Raw genomic sequence first — 15,000 nt, 5'->3', positions numbered from 1 at the left:
ATAATAATAATAATAATAATACCTGTGCTAATACCTGTGCTATAAGACCTGTGCTCCTCGGAGCACAGGTCTCCGCCAGGTCAGGTAAGTTATTGTGTCCTCCTGGTGGCGCTATAACAGGCCAATGTGAAACCGGGGCCATTTCTTCCTCGGCCTAGTGGGATTGTGCGTGCAAATGTTCACGGAAATCGCACGCCGCGTTCATGATTTGAGACATTTTGTTGAAAACGGACCAATCCTGCAAACTTTGGAAGTCAACCTTAGCCAATCAGGATGGAATATGAAATATCGGACAGATGCGTCTTGATCACATGACTATAGAGATACTGTGTACCGATTTGCGTGATGCTTGGATAAAATCTGAAGAAAATATCCAAAAATGTATTGTACATAAGTCGGCCTCCTGGTGGCGCTGTAAAAAGCAGATATGAAAAATTCAGTGCAGATGTTTTTCCTTGGCTTCTAGGGAGTGTGCGTGCAAAGTTTCACGCAGATCGGTGCAGTTATAGTAAAAAATGCAAATCGGCCTGTTATAGCGCCACCATGAGGCTGATTTGAAACATTTCAAGTGGCATTTCTTCCTCGGCCTAGTGGGAATGTGTGTGTGCAATTTTATGGAAATGGCAAGCTGCGTTCATGATTTGAGGCAGTTTATTCAAAACGGACCAATCCTGCAAACTTTGGATGGCAACCTTAACCAATGAGGATGGAATATGGGAAATCGGACAGATCCGTGTTGATCACATGACTATAGAGATACTGTGTACCGATTTGCGTGAGGTTTGGTTAAAAACTATAGGAGAAATAGGAAAAAATGGGTTTTGCACAAATTGGCCTCCTGGTGGCGCTATAACAGGCCCATGTGAAAGATTTGAGGCAGAGGTTCTGAATTGTTATCCAGGGAGTGTGTGTGCACAGTTTCGCAGCGACCGGGCCAACGGTGCCTGAGATTAGCTGGTAACACACGGACAGACGGACGGAGGGTAAAACATACTCTCTCGCCACGCCTTCGGCCTGGCGGAGACAATAATAATAATAAAACATGTTAAAACCATGACCTCCAGCACTGGCTGTTCAATGTTTACTAAACATTAATTGATTGATTGATTGATTGATTGACAGGACCGGCTGCAAAGCATCATGGGAGTGGCTCTGCCGTTGTTTCACGCCAGAGGAGTGTTTCAGTACAGCTTTGGTCTGTTACCATGGAGACGACCCATACACACTGTAGGTATGTTACCATGGAGACGACCCATACACACTGTAGGTACGTTACCATGGAGACGACCCATACACACTGTAGGTATGTTACCATGGAGACGACCCATACACACTGTAGGTATGTAATACAAAATACATATTTAGTTTAGATTATTAGATTAGTTTATTAGCACATTGTAATATAAAATCAAAACTATATTAAAATAAAACAACACAAGGTGTTTTCTGTGGCTGTGTATGTATCTAATAGCTGTGTATGTATCTAATAACTGTGTATGTATCTAATAACTGTGTATGTATCTAATAGCTGCAATGTATGGAATTACTGACGGATGGTAAGACAGAATGTAACATGTTTATTCTGTTTTATTCTGCTGGTCAAACTACAGAGTAGTTCACAGAATGAATGAACTGCTGAATGGGGTTTGACCGGATCTAATTTCATTTACTTTCACTAGGCTATCAGTTAGATGAGAGGATTCCTCAGTGCCCTTACCTTATGGGCCGTTCAGTTTGCTCTCAACAAGACAAGCCAGGACACAGCCTGATCCCATCTCCAGGAGACCGTAGTAGTTTAGAGCCTATAGCCCGAAGGGACAGTCAACTGAGTCAGCCGTGGGTTTTATTGGTTGTTGTTGGTTGTCAGGGCGATATCACAACCAATCGATGGACGGGCTCTGCCTGGCCTCGTCCGCTGCAGGTTGCGGTGACAGCGTTGTCACAATGTATAACAAATTAAATCTATTGACCAAAACCCAAATCCTATTTTTAGAAGTGAGGGGTGCCACTCTGAGCTAAGCATAGCAGAAACGTTAGCATTAAAGCCACATTTCTTTAAATTCAACTGACTCATGCTTTTGTGAAGCAACATGTTAAACGCTTCTCATATTTCTGTGATGACAGATAAGCACCATTATGCACTTATACTGCCTCATCCTGCTGCCATTTCTTTGCCAAGCAGCTATTTCATGCCTCTATATTCCACACAACCATGTGGATATCGGACCCGTTTTTTCTTTCATTATCTTGACCCTCCTTTCTTGCTTGAAACTAAGATGGTTCTTGAAGCCATAATCTCTCCCACTTTACTACAGAAACCTGTGACAGGTAACACATCGGGTGCCAAACACAGTCTGAACCGTGTTTTCACAGAGTAGCGCTTCGGTGCCAAACACGGCCTGAACCATGTTTTCACAGAGTAGCGCTTCGGTGCCAAACACAGTCTGAACCGTGTTTTCACAGAGTAGCACTTCGGTGTCAAACACGGTCTGAACCATGTTTTCACAGAGTAGCACTTCGGTGTCAAACACGGTCTGAACCATGTTTTCACAGAGTAGCGCTTCGGTGCCAAACACAGTCTGAACCATGTTTTCACAGAGTAGCACTTCGGTGTCAAACACGGTCTGAACCATGTTTTCACAGAGTAGCGCTTCGGTGTCAAACACGGTCTGAACCATGTTTTCACAGAGTAGCGCTTCGGTGCCAAACACGGTCTGAACCGTGTTTTCACAGAGTAGCGCTTCGTTGCCAAACACGGTCTGAACCGTGTTTTCACAGAGTAGCACTTCGGTGTCAAACACGGTCTGAACCGTGTTTTCACAGAGTAGCGCTTCGTTGCCAAACACGGTCTGAACCGTGTTTTCACAGAGTAGCGCTTCGTTGCCAAACACGGTCTGAACCATGTTTTCACAGAGTAGCGCTTCGGTGCCAAACACGGTCTGAACCATGTTTTCACAGAGTAGCGCTTCGGTGTCAAACACGGTCTGAACCGTGTTTTCACAGAGTAGCGCTTCGGTGCCAAACACGGTCTGAACCGTGTTTTCACAGAGTAGCGCTTCGGTGCCAAACACGGTCTGAACCATGTTTTCACAGAGTAGCGCTTCGGTGCCAAACACGGTCTGAACCATGTTTTCACAGAGTAGCGCTTCGGTGTCAAACACGGTCTGAACCGTGTTTTCACAGAGTAGCGCTTCGGTGCCAAACACGGTCTGAACCGTGTTTTCACAGAGTAGCGCTTCGTTGCCAAACACGGTCTGAACCGTGTTTTCACAGAGTAGCGCTTCGTTGCCAAACACGGTCTGAACCGTGTTTTCACAGAGTAGCGCTTCGTTGCCAAACACGGTCTGAACCGTGTTTTCACAGAGTAGCGCTTCGGTGTCAAACACGGTCTGAACCGTGTTTTCACAGAGTAGCGCTTCGTTGCCAAACACGGTCTGAACCGTGTTTTCACAGAGTAGCGCTTCGTTGCCAAACACGGTCTGAACCGTGTTTTCACAGAGTAGCGCTTCGTTGCCAAACACGGTCTGAACCGTGTTTTCACAGAGTAGGGCTTCGGTGTCAAACACGGTCTGAACCGTGTTTTCACAGAGTAGCGCTTCGTTGCCAAACACGGTCTGAACCATGTTTTCACAGAGTAGCGCTTCGTTGCCAAACACGGTCTGAACCGTGTTTTCACAGAGTAGCGCTTCGTTGCCAAACACGGTCTGAACCATGTTTTCACAGAGTAGCGCTTCGTTGCCAAACACGGTCTGAACCGTGTTTTCACAGAGTAGCGCTTCGGTGCCAAACACGGTCTGAACCGTGTTTTCACAGAGTAGCGCTTCGTTGCCGAACACGGTCTGAACCGTGTTTTCACAGAGTAGCGCTTCGGTGCCTAACACAGTCTGAACCATGTTTTCACAGAGTAGCGCTTCGTTGCCAAACACGGTCTGAACCGTGTTTTCACAGAGTAGCGCTTCGGTGTCAAACGCGGTCTGAACCGTGTTTTCACAGAGTAGGGCTTCGGTGCCAAACACGGTCTGAACCGTGTTTTCACAGAGTAGCGCTTCGGTGTCAAACACGGTCTGAACCGTGTTTTCACAGAGTAGGGCTTCGGTGCCAAACACGGTCTGAACCATGTTTTCACAGAGTAGCGCTTCGGTGTCAAACACAGTCTGAACCATGTTTTCACAGAGTAGCTCTTCGGTGTCAAACACGGTCTGAACCATGTTTTCACAGAGTAGCGCTTCGGTGTCAAACACGGTCTGAACCATGTTTTCACAGAGTAGCGCTTCGGTGCCAAACACGGTCTGAACCGTGTTTTCACAGAGTAGGGCTTCGGTGCCAAACACAGTCTGAACCGTGTTTTCACAGAGTAGCGCTTCGGTGTCAAACACAGTCTGAACCATGTTTTCACAGAGTAGCGCTTCGGTGTCAAACACGGTCTGAACCGTGTTTTCACAGAGTAGCGCTTCGGTGTCAAACACGGTCTGAACCATGTTTTCACAGAGTAGCGCTTCGGTGCCTAACACAGTCTGAACCATGTTTTCACAGAGTAGCGCTTCGGTGTCAAACACGGTCTGAACCGTGTTTTCACAGAGTAGCGCTTCGTTGCCAAACACGGTCTGAACCGTGTTTTCACAGAGTAGGGCTTCGGTGCCAAACACGGTCTGAACCATGTTTTCACAGAGTAGCGCTTCGGTGCCTAACACAGTCTGAACCATGTTTTCACAGAGTAGCGCTTCGTTGCCTAACACAGTCTGAACCGTGTTTTCACAGAGTAGCGCTTCGTTGCCAAACACGGTCTGAACCGTGTTTTCACAGAGTAGCGCTTCGGTGCCTAACACAGTCTGAACCATGTTTTCACAGAGTAGCGCTTCGTTGCCAAACACGGTCTGAACCGTGTTTTCACAGAGTAGCGCTTCGGTGTCAAACACGGTCTGAACCGTGTTTTCACAGAGTAGCGCTTCGGTGCCTAACACAGTCTGAACCGTGTTTTCACAGAGTAGCGCTTCGGTGCCTAACACAGTCTGAACCATGTTTTCACAGAGTAGCGCTTCGGTGCCAAACACGGTCTGAACCGTGTTTTCACAGAGTAGCGCTTCGGTGCCAAACACAGTCTGAACCATGTTTTCACAGAGTAGCGCTTCGGTGCCAAACACAGTCTGAACCATGTTTTCACAGAGTAGCGCTTCGGTGCCAAACACGGTCTGAACCGTGTTTTCACAGAGTAGCGCTTCGGTGTCAAACACGGTCTGAACCATGTTTTCACAGAGTAGCACTTCGGTGTCAAACACGGTCTGAACCGTGTTTTCACAGAGTAGCGCTTCGGTGTCAAACACGGTCTGAACCGTGTTTTCACAGAGTAGCGTTTCGGTGCCTAACACAGTCTGAACCATGTTTTCACAGAGTAGCGCTTCGGTGCCAAACACGGTCTGAACCGTGTTTTCACAGAGTAGCGCTTCGGTGTCAAACACGGTCTGAACCATGTTTTCACAGAGTAGCGCTTCGGTGCCTAACACAGTCTGAACCGTGTTTTCACAGAGTAGCGCTTCGGTGCCAAACACGGTCTGAACCATGTTTTCACAGAGTAGCGCTTCGGTGCCAAACACGGTCTGAACCGTGTTTTCACAGAGTAGCGCTTCGTTGCCAAACACGGTCTGAACCGTGTTTTCACAGAGTAGCGCTTCGGTGCCTAACACAGTCTGAACCATGTTTTCACAGAGTAGCGCTTCGTTGCCAAACACGGTCTGAACCGTGTTTTCACAGAGTAGCGCTTCGGTGCCAAACACGGTCTGAACCGTGTTTTCACAGAGTAGCGCTTCGTTGCCAAACACGGTCTGAACCGTGTTTTCACAGAGTAGCGCTTCGGTGTCAAACACGGTCTGAACCGTGTTTTCACAGAGTAGCGCTTCGTTGCCAAACACGGTCTGAACCATGTTTTCACAGAGTAGCACTTCGGTGCCAAACACGGTCTGAACCATGTTTTCACAGAGTAGCGCTTCGGTGCCAAACACGGTCTGAACCATGTTTTCACAGAGTAGCGCTTCGTTGCCAAACACGGTCTGAACCGTGTTTTCACAGAGTAGCGCTTCGGTGTCAAACACGGTCTGAACCGTGTTTTCACAGAGTAGCGCTTCGTTGCCAAACACGGTCTGAACCGTGTTTTCACAGAGTAGCACTTCGGTGCCAAACACGGTCTGAACCGTGTTTTCACAGAGTAGCGCTTCGGTGTCAAACACGGTCTGAACCATGTTTTCACAGAGTAGCGCTTCGTTGCCAAACACGGTCTGAACCGTGTTTTCACAGAGTAGCGCTTCGGTGTCAAACACGGTCTGAACCATGTTTTCACAGAGTAGCGCTTCGTTGCCAAACACGGTCTGAACCGTGTTTTCACAGAGTAGCGCTTCGGTGCCAAACACAGTCTGAACCGTGTTTTCACAGAGTAGCGCTTCGGTGCCTAACACAGTCTGAACCGTGTTTTCACAGAGTAGCGCTTCGGTGTCAAACACGGTCTGAACCGTGTTTTCACAGAGTAGCGCTTCGGTGCCTAACACAGTCTGAACCGTGTTTTCACAGAGTAGCGCTTCGGTGCCTAACACGGTCTGAACCGTGTTTTCACAGAGTAGCGCTTCGGTGCCTAACACAGTCTGAACCATGTTTTCACAGAGTAGCGCTTCGGTGCCTAACACAGTCTGAACCATGTTTTCACAGAGTAGCGCTTCGGTGCCTAACACAGTCTGAACCATGTTTTCACAGAGTAGCGCTTCGGTGTCAAACACGGTCTGAACCGTGTTTTCACAGAGTAGCGCTTCGGTGCCTAACACAGTCTGAACCATGTTTTCACAGAGTAGCGCTTCGGTGCCTAACACAGTCTGAACCGTGTTTTCACAGAGTAGCGCTTCGTTGCCAAACACGGTCTGAACCATGTTTTCACAGAGTAGCGCTTCGGTGCCTAACACAGTCTGAACCGTGTTTTCACAGAGTAGCGCTTCGGTGTCAAACACGGTCTGAACCGTGTTTTCACAGAGTAGCGCTTCGGTGCCAAACACGGTCTGAACCGTGTTTTCACAGAGTAGCGCTTCGGTGTCAAACACGGTCTGAACCATGTTTTCACAGAGTAGCGCTTCGTTGCCAAACACGGTCTGAACCGTGTTTTCACAGAGTAGCGCTTCGGTGCCTAACACGGTCTGAACCGTGTTTTCACAGAGTAGCGCTTCGTTGCCAAACACGGTCTGAACCGTGTTTTCACAGAGTAGCGCTTCGGTGTCAAACACAGTCTGAACCATGTTTTCACAGAGTAGCGCTTCGTTGCCAAACACGGTCTGAACCGTGTTTTCACAGAGTAGCGCTTCGGTGCCTAACACGGTCTGAACCGTGTTTTCACAGAGTAGCGCTTCGGTGCCTAACACAGTCTGAACCATGTTTTCACAGAGTAGCGCTTCGTTGCCAAACACGGTCTGAACCGTGTTTTCACAGAGTAGCGCTTCGGTGTCAAACACGGTCTGAACCGTGTTTTCACAGAGTAGCGCTTCGGTGCCTAACACGGTCTGAACCGTGTTTTCACAGAGTAGCGCTTCGGTGTCAAACACAGTCTGAACCATGTTTTCACAGAGTAGCGCTTCGTTGCCAAACACGGTCTGAACCATGTTTTCACAGAGTAGCGCTTCGGTGTCAAACACGGTCTGAACCGTGTTTTCACAGAGTAGCGCTTCGGTGCCAAACACAGTCTGAACCGTGTTTTCACAGAGTAGCGCTTCGGTGCCAAACACGGTCTGAACCATGTTTTCACAGAGTAGCGCTTCGGTGTCAAACGCGGTCTGAACCGTGTTTTCAGTCTTTTTGTTTTTTTTGTTTTTTTCCACGGCCTGGAGCAGCTCTGGAATCACCCGTGGTGATTCTGAGAAAGAAAGGACAGATGGATCACCGTGTCAAAAAACATGGCTCCCATCCGTTTCCGTTCTATCTCCTTCTCTAAAACCCCTATAACTCCGAAACTTTTTACGCAGGGCAAAACGACTCATTTTGTATGCACGATCGCTCCGCCATTGTTACTCGCGTGAGAGATGTTATAATGATGAAAAGCATTTTGACTGGTATTGAAACATTTATCTACGCTCTTTCTATGCCTATGATGCTATCACTCATAAGATCTTCATCATCCTTTATATTTCTGCTCAACTCTTAACAATTTACAACTTTCTTTCTTTTCCTTCTGCCTGTGTTTGGTTGTTCTGTTACGTTCTGAGGGAAAGTTGTGTTGCCAGATTTGAAACAAACAGGTCTATGAAAACAAGTCGCAAAAAAATATGTATTTGTGAAACATTTTAACAACACAATTACATCATCATATTTGCAAGTGTCATGGACCCCCCCTCTCTCTCTCTGTCTCTCTCTCTCTGTCTGTCTGTCTGTCTGTCTGTCTCTCTGTCTCTGTCTCTGTCTCTCTCTCTCTCTCTCTCTCTCTCTCTCTCTCTCTCTCTCTCTCTCCAGTTGGTAAGCCTATCTCGGTCGCCCAGACGTTGTGTCCCAGTAAGGACGACATCGACCGTGTCCATGAGGACTATCTGAAGGGTCTGACTGACGTGTTCGAGCAAAACAAACTGAAATACGGGATTGAATCCGACAACCACCTCCTGTTTATCTAATAGACACACACACACACACACACACACACACACACACACGCACACACGCACACACATGGACATAACTTCATGTCAGTTTAATTTTAATGTTAATTAATGATAATCACATTATTGATTATCTGACAGGTCCAGGTACGATTTAAATACATGTTACAATGTTTAAATAAAATGTTTAAATAAAGTCACAAAGTATAGCCTACCAAATGTTACAAACTTATGTTATTAAGTTATAATGTTTACGTGAATAATGTATGACTTGACTGCACTTTGTTAGCTCTGTTAGCATGTTGTAGCTCTGATGCTAACAAAAACCATTGGTTTCAATGAGATGCTAGCACTATGCTAATATATGCCATTGGTTTCAATGAGTGATGCTAGCACTATGCTAACATATGCCATTGGTTTCAATGAGTGATGCTAGCACTATGCTAACAGACACCACTGGTTTCAATGAGAGATGCTAGCACTATGCTAACATATACCATTGGTTTCAATGAGAGATGCTACCACTATGTTAACAGATACCATAGGTTTTAATGAGAGATGCTAGCACTATGCTAACATATACCATGGTTTCAATGAGAGATGCTACCACTATGCTAACAGATACCATTGGTTTTAATGAGAGATGCTAGCACTAGGCTAACAGGGAATATGTTTATACAGCCTTTGATGTCTGGAGAGAAAAGTTACCTGTCAAATTAAAACTGTGAATAAAATAAAAATTCTGAAATAATTGTATAATTATATCAAAGTTTAGTCCTTGTACTCCTAGACCCTGTACCCTAGACCCTGTACCCTGTACCCTAGACCCTGTACCCTAGACCCTGTACCCTAGACCCTGTACTCTAGACCATGTACCCTAGACCCTGTACCCTAGACCCTGTACCCTGTACCCTAGACCCTGTACCCTAGACCCTGTACCCTAGACCCTGTACCCTGTACCCTAGACCCTGTACCCTAGACCCTACACCCTGTACCCTGTACCCTAGACCCTGTACCCTAGACCCTGTACCCTAGACCCTGTACCCTAGACCCTGTATCCTAGACCCTGTACCCTGTACCCTAGACCCTGTACCCTAGACCCTGTACCCGAGACACTGTACCCTAGACCCTGTACCCGAGACCCTGTACCCTAGACCCTGACCCTGTACCCTAGACCCTAGACCCTGTACCCTAGACCCTGTACCCGAGACCCTGTACCCTAGACCCTGTACCCGAGACCCTGTACCCTAGACCCTGTACCCTAGACCCTGTACCCGAGACCCTGTACCCTAGACCCTGTACCCTAGACCCTGTACCCTAGACCCTGTACCCTAGACCCTGTACCCTAGACCCTGTACCCTAGACCCTGTACCCTAGACCCTGTACCCTAGACCCTGTACCCGAGACCCTGTACCCGAGACCCTGTACCCTAGACCCTGTACCCTAGACCCTGTACCCTAGACCCTGTACCCTAGACCCTGTACCCTAGACCCTGTACCCGAGACCCTGTACCCGAGACCCTGTACCCTAGACCCTGTACCCTAGACCCTGTACCCTAGACCCTGTACCCTAGACCCTGTACCCTAGACCCTGTACCCTAGACCCTGTACCCGAGACCCTGTACCCGAGACCCTGTACCCTAGACCCTGTACCCTGTACCCGAGACCCTGTACCCTAGACCCTGTACTCCTGTTGGGGGGGGTCTGGAAACGATGTGAGCCTTTACCAGCCCCTCGAAGCACTTCATCATAATGGGGGTGAGTGCCACTGGGCGGTAATCATTGAATGATGTTACTGTGTCTTTTTTTTGGCACTGGAATTATTGAAGCAGCTTTGAAACATGAAGGGACAACAGCCTGGCTTAACGAGATGTTGAAGATGTCTGTGAGGACCGAGGCCAGCTGACCCGCACATTCCTTTAGCACCCGACCTGGAATCTTGTCGGGGCTCCATCATCCTCACAGTGAGGAGGAAAACGTGGAACAGAGTGTGAGTGACTGTTATTCGTTCTTTTATATTCCTGAACCCATTATATGACAAAGGTCTCAATCATTCAGAAATAGTGTTTGTTCACAAGCTGGTCCAGCCGGCTCTCTTTTATGTATTTATGTATTATCAGGAGAGCTCTACCCTTCCTTCTTATTTAAAGGCAGACTAGTTCACTTTGAGCCTAAATCTAAAACAAATATTTTATTTAGCATTTTGTCCCTCTTATCAGCCACTATATAATTATGCTATCCCTCTGGCTGTATTTTGGTTTTGTGTCTGAAAAGCTACGTAGTCTGCCTTTAAGATCCTTGGTTCCAGGCTATGCAATATGTGACTGTTGTACTGACTGACGTCTGCCTCTAGGTGTCACTATGGAGCCATCATCTCATCATCACAGAGGGGCGTGGCTTCATCTCAGAGAGAGAGAGAGAGAGAGAGAGAGAGAGAGAGAGAGAGAGAGAGAGAGAGAGAGAGAGAGAGAGAGAGACAGAGAGAGAGACAGAGAGAGAGACAGAGAGAGAGAGAGAGAGAGACAGAGAGAGAGAGAGAGAGAGAGAGAGACACAGAGAGAGAAAACGGGGAGGAAAAGAGAACTGGGTGTAAGAGAGAACAGAGGGAGAGAAAGAGAGAGAGAACGAGAGAAAACAGGGGAAGAAAAAGAGTCCAGAAGAGAGACAGACAGTTGTGGACTTGTTCTCTCGGTGACATCACTAGATGCAGACAGACAGGCTGGATGGACAGACAGACAGATTCTTCATAGAGAAGTGATTGTTTGAGACGTCGTCAAACTACACACAGCAGGTCAGAACTGTGTGTGTGTGTGTGTGTGTGTGTGTGTGTGTGTGTGTGTGTGTGTGTGTGTGTGTGTGTGTGTGTGTGTGTGTGTGTGTGTGTGTGTGTGTGTGTGTGTGTGTGTGTGTTAACAGAGTTGTGAAACTCTAAAGTTGAGCAACGACACAAACGTTTCACTAGAAGTCATGTCTCTGCAACAGGAAATGACATTTAACACTTTATATATACACCATATACTCACTTATATTACTTATATATATATATATATGTATGTGTGTGTGTGTGTGTGTGTGTGTGTGTGTGTGTGTGTGTGTGTGTGTGTGTGTGTTTGTGTGTTTAGTATGCGTGTATATTAGGTTTGCATAAGTGTGTGTATTTCTCTGTGTGCGTGTGTGTGTGTGTGTGTGTGTGTGTGTGTGTGTAGGATGAGTAAAAAGAGGCGGAGCTTCCAGATCACCAGTGTGACATCATCAAACTACAGCCTATCGGCTCCCAGCTCTCAGGGAAGATCCTCCCAGCCGACCACACCTTCCCTTATAAGGAAATCCAGCTCCCATGATGCATCAGGGGCTGCTTCCAGGTTTCGAGTCGTCCGATTGGCCGGTGGGCGGGGCCAGCCGTATCGCCGGGGACGATGGACGTGTTTGGACTTCCTGGAACGGGAGGAGAGGGCGGGGCTTAGGCGTTTGATGGACACCATGAGAAACGCCCAGTCCCTGGAATCCCTGGACGCGATTGGTCTGGACAGGGAGGGGGGCGGAGCCGGGCTGCGCGTGCGCACCCTCCGAGGGGCGGGGCATCACGTGCACTCTCATGGCACCTCCCACCTGTTGGCCAATCAGCCAATCAGAGGAGAGGGGAAGGAGGAGGGGCTTGGTGGAGTTAAGCCCCTCCTACTCCACCCCTATAACCCGCCTACTTCTCCTACCCGCCAGGAAAGCAAGTGGCCTATCAGAGTGCAGCATTTAGACTCCGCCCCTCCTCTCCGATTGGACGTTGATTCTGCAGGAAGGGTAAATATGATAAATGTTAATGAGACATGTGACAGATCACATGACTGTGTGTTGATCACATGACTGTGTGTCGATCACATGACTGTGTTGATCACATGACTGTGTTGATCACATGACTGTGTGTTGATCACATGACTGTGTTGATTACATGACTGTGTGTTGATCACATGACTGTGTGTTGATCACATGACTGTGTTGATCACATGACTACAGAGTTGATGTAGGAGTAGTAACACAATGTGTCTCATGGTGGCGCTGTAGCTCGCCAGTTTAAGCAAAAACTTTGCAAAGAAAACTAAACATGGCGGAAAGTTTGTCAGGTGGAAATGGGCCTACGCTTTAAAAGTTATAGTCCAAAACGTTAAACGGCCTGTTATAGCGCCACCATGAGGCCAATTTGAAGTGGCATTTATTCCTTGGCCTGGTGAGAATGTGTTTGTTGTGCTCATTCTGTTCACAACGGGCCACGCCTACAAACTTTACATGTCAATGTTAGCCAATCAGGATGGAATATGAAACATCAAACAGATCCGTCTTGATCACATGACTATAGAGATCATGTGGTCACATGACTATAGAGATCATGTGGTCACATGACTATAGAGATCATGTGGTCACATGACTATAGAGATCATGTGGTCACATGACTATAGAGATCATGTGGTCACATGACTATAGAGATCATGTGATCACATGACTATGTGATGATTTGCGTGAAATGTGTATAAAATCTGATGGAGTAATATTACATAAGTGCTGTAAAAGGCAAAGGTTTTTCCTTGCCTCTAGTACTTTGTTTCACAGAAATCTCACGCTGTGTTTTGAGGCATTTTGTTAAAAACGGAGAACTCCTACAAACTTCAAAAAAAATATTTTCCAAAACTCGGCCTCCTGGTGGCGCTATAACAGCCCTATGACATATATATAACCCTATAACAGCCCTATGTGAAACATCTGGTCTGGCATCCAGAGAGAGAGAGAGAGGAAATTGAAGGGTAACTTTACATCTTCACATCATGTATACTTTATTTAAGACCTGTCTGTCTGTCTGTCTGTCTGTCTGTCTGTCTGTCTGTCTGTCTGTCTGTCTGTCTGTCTGTCTGTCTGTCTGTCTGTCCAGTCTGTCCTCAGGCTGTCTCTCTCTCAGCCCAGCTCTCCAGGTGTCTCACAACCCGACCTGAACCCAACCATGTTCACTCTACCAGAGGATAGGTACACACACACACACACACACACACACACACACACACACACACACACACACACACACACACACACACACACACACACGGAGTGTTCCCACTGAGGAAAGAGCCGTGGGTTTCAACCCTTTTCATATCAAGGTTTAGACTCTCCAACCCAAGACCAGTGGTGGAATAAGTAGCCTACTCATATGTTTTACCCATAGACTGTATAAATGAGATGGACAGAGCCACTCCGCTGCTTTCTACAGACCCAAAATGAAGCCGATTGTTCTGACTGTAGGTCCGCCATCTTTCAATATCGCGTCATATCCTGCAGAATGAGACCAGACCATTATTGGTTGGGTAGCTTGTCAATCAAGAGCGGGGGCGGGGAATGGATGCTATTGGTTGTGTAGCTTTTCAATCAAATCATCCCGCCCCTCCTAGAGAATAGCCTACTTTATCGTCAATTTTAAAATAAATAGGACCATAATTTAGCAAAACGCATATCCTGATGATTGAAAGGAGACTTTAAACTAGCGACTGGAAGCATATAGAATTTATGACAATTTTTATTACATTAAGAAAATCTAGTCTAAAGTTTGTCAAAAAACCCATTCACTTGCGTTAAAATAAATTCTTTCTGACACCGCAGGTCGGCGCAGGGTAAAACAGCGCCACTCTGGCCATTTACAAGCTTCCGTGTCGGCCTCATCGTAAATATCTAAGACTTGCCCCTTGGTTTTACCTAAGTAAAACTATCAATACTGCAGTGTAGAAATACTCTTACTGAAATTTACTTGAGTAAAAGTACAAAAGTATTGGCATCAAACTATAGACCGCCTTAAAGTACCAAAAGTAAAAGTAGCCTTCTGTCATGATGCAGAATGTCCCATTTCAAAATGTATTAAACAAATATTTAGACTAGAAAATATGCTCGTCGGAGCACAGGTCTCCGCCAGGCGAGGTGGTAAAACTGTTCCTGGTTAATTCCGTCTTACCTATTTATATTACATATTGTGATGTCACGTGAAGCTTGACCAATGTTAGGTGTTCACAGACCATGTGCCCATGTATGGAGCTGGACGGACACACACACAGACGGACAAAGTGAAAACATACTCTCCACCATGCCTTCGGCCTGACGGAGACAAAAATAGCAGATCTACAAGCTCAAAGTGCTTTGGTAATTGGAAATGGGAAATACTCCAGTAAAGTAATAATTCCTCAAAAGTGTTCTTAAGTACAGTACTTGAGTAAATGTACTTGGTTACTTTACACCACTGCCCAAGACTTTGGATAAGATGTTATCCATCCATGCTGTATTGATGTTGGTACCACAGATGCTTTTCTCAACAATTGAACTCTTGAGAGCATAAAATGAAACCAAATGGACCCTTACGGGTCTAT

The 15,000-nt window shown here is 46.7% G+C and overlaps 2 protein-coding genes across 3 annotated transcripts in view; both read left to right on the top strand.

The window, feature by feature from the left end:
* Positions 1–9,310, top strand: part of mogat3a (monoacylglycerol O-acyltransferase 3a) — a 32,215-nt gene extending 22,905 nt beyond the window's left edge. Inside the window, exons 8-10 of one of the 2 annotated variants that reach the window (XR_014599630.1) lie at positions 1,123–1,231; positions 8,473–8,944; positions 9,158–9,310. Coding sequence is in view for 1 of the 2 variants with exons in the window: in XM_084042747.1 (XP_083898873.1) it covers positions 1,123–1,231; positions 8,473–8,627 (264 nt within the window). In the remaining variant the exon portion in view is untranslated. Of the gene's footprint in view, positions 1–1,122; positions 1,232–8,472 lie in introns of both variants that reach the window. The other variant, XM_084042747.1, reaches the window with a different exon arrangement.
* A 1,932-nt stretch (positions 9,311–11,242) lies between these two features.
* LOC311034973 (TSC22 domain family protein 4-like) overlaps positions 11,243–15,000 on the top strand; it is a 7,574-nt gene continuing 3,816 nt past the window's right edge. The window contains exons 1-3 of the mRNA XM_084043016.1: positions 11,243–11,402; positions 11,818–12,406; positions 13,527–13,618. Coding sequence (XP_083899142.1) covers positions 11,819–12,406; positions 13,527–13,618 — 680 coding nt within the window. The 5' untranslated portion in view covers positions 11,243–11,402; position 11,818. The remainder of the gene's footprint in view (positions 11,403–11,817; positions 12,407–13,526; positions 13,619–15,000) is intronic.

The sequence above is a fragment of the Gymnoscopelus microlampas genome (assembly GCF_963454915.1).
Source record: "Gymnoscopelus microlampas genome assembly, chromosome: 19".
NCBI lineage: Eukaryota > Metazoa > Chordata > Actinopteri > Myctophiformes > Myctophidae > Gymnoscopelus > Gymnoscopelus microlampas.
The sequence above is the reverse complement of the archived record's forward strand: the minus strand, read 5'-3'. Positions and strand labels throughout refer to the sequence as shown.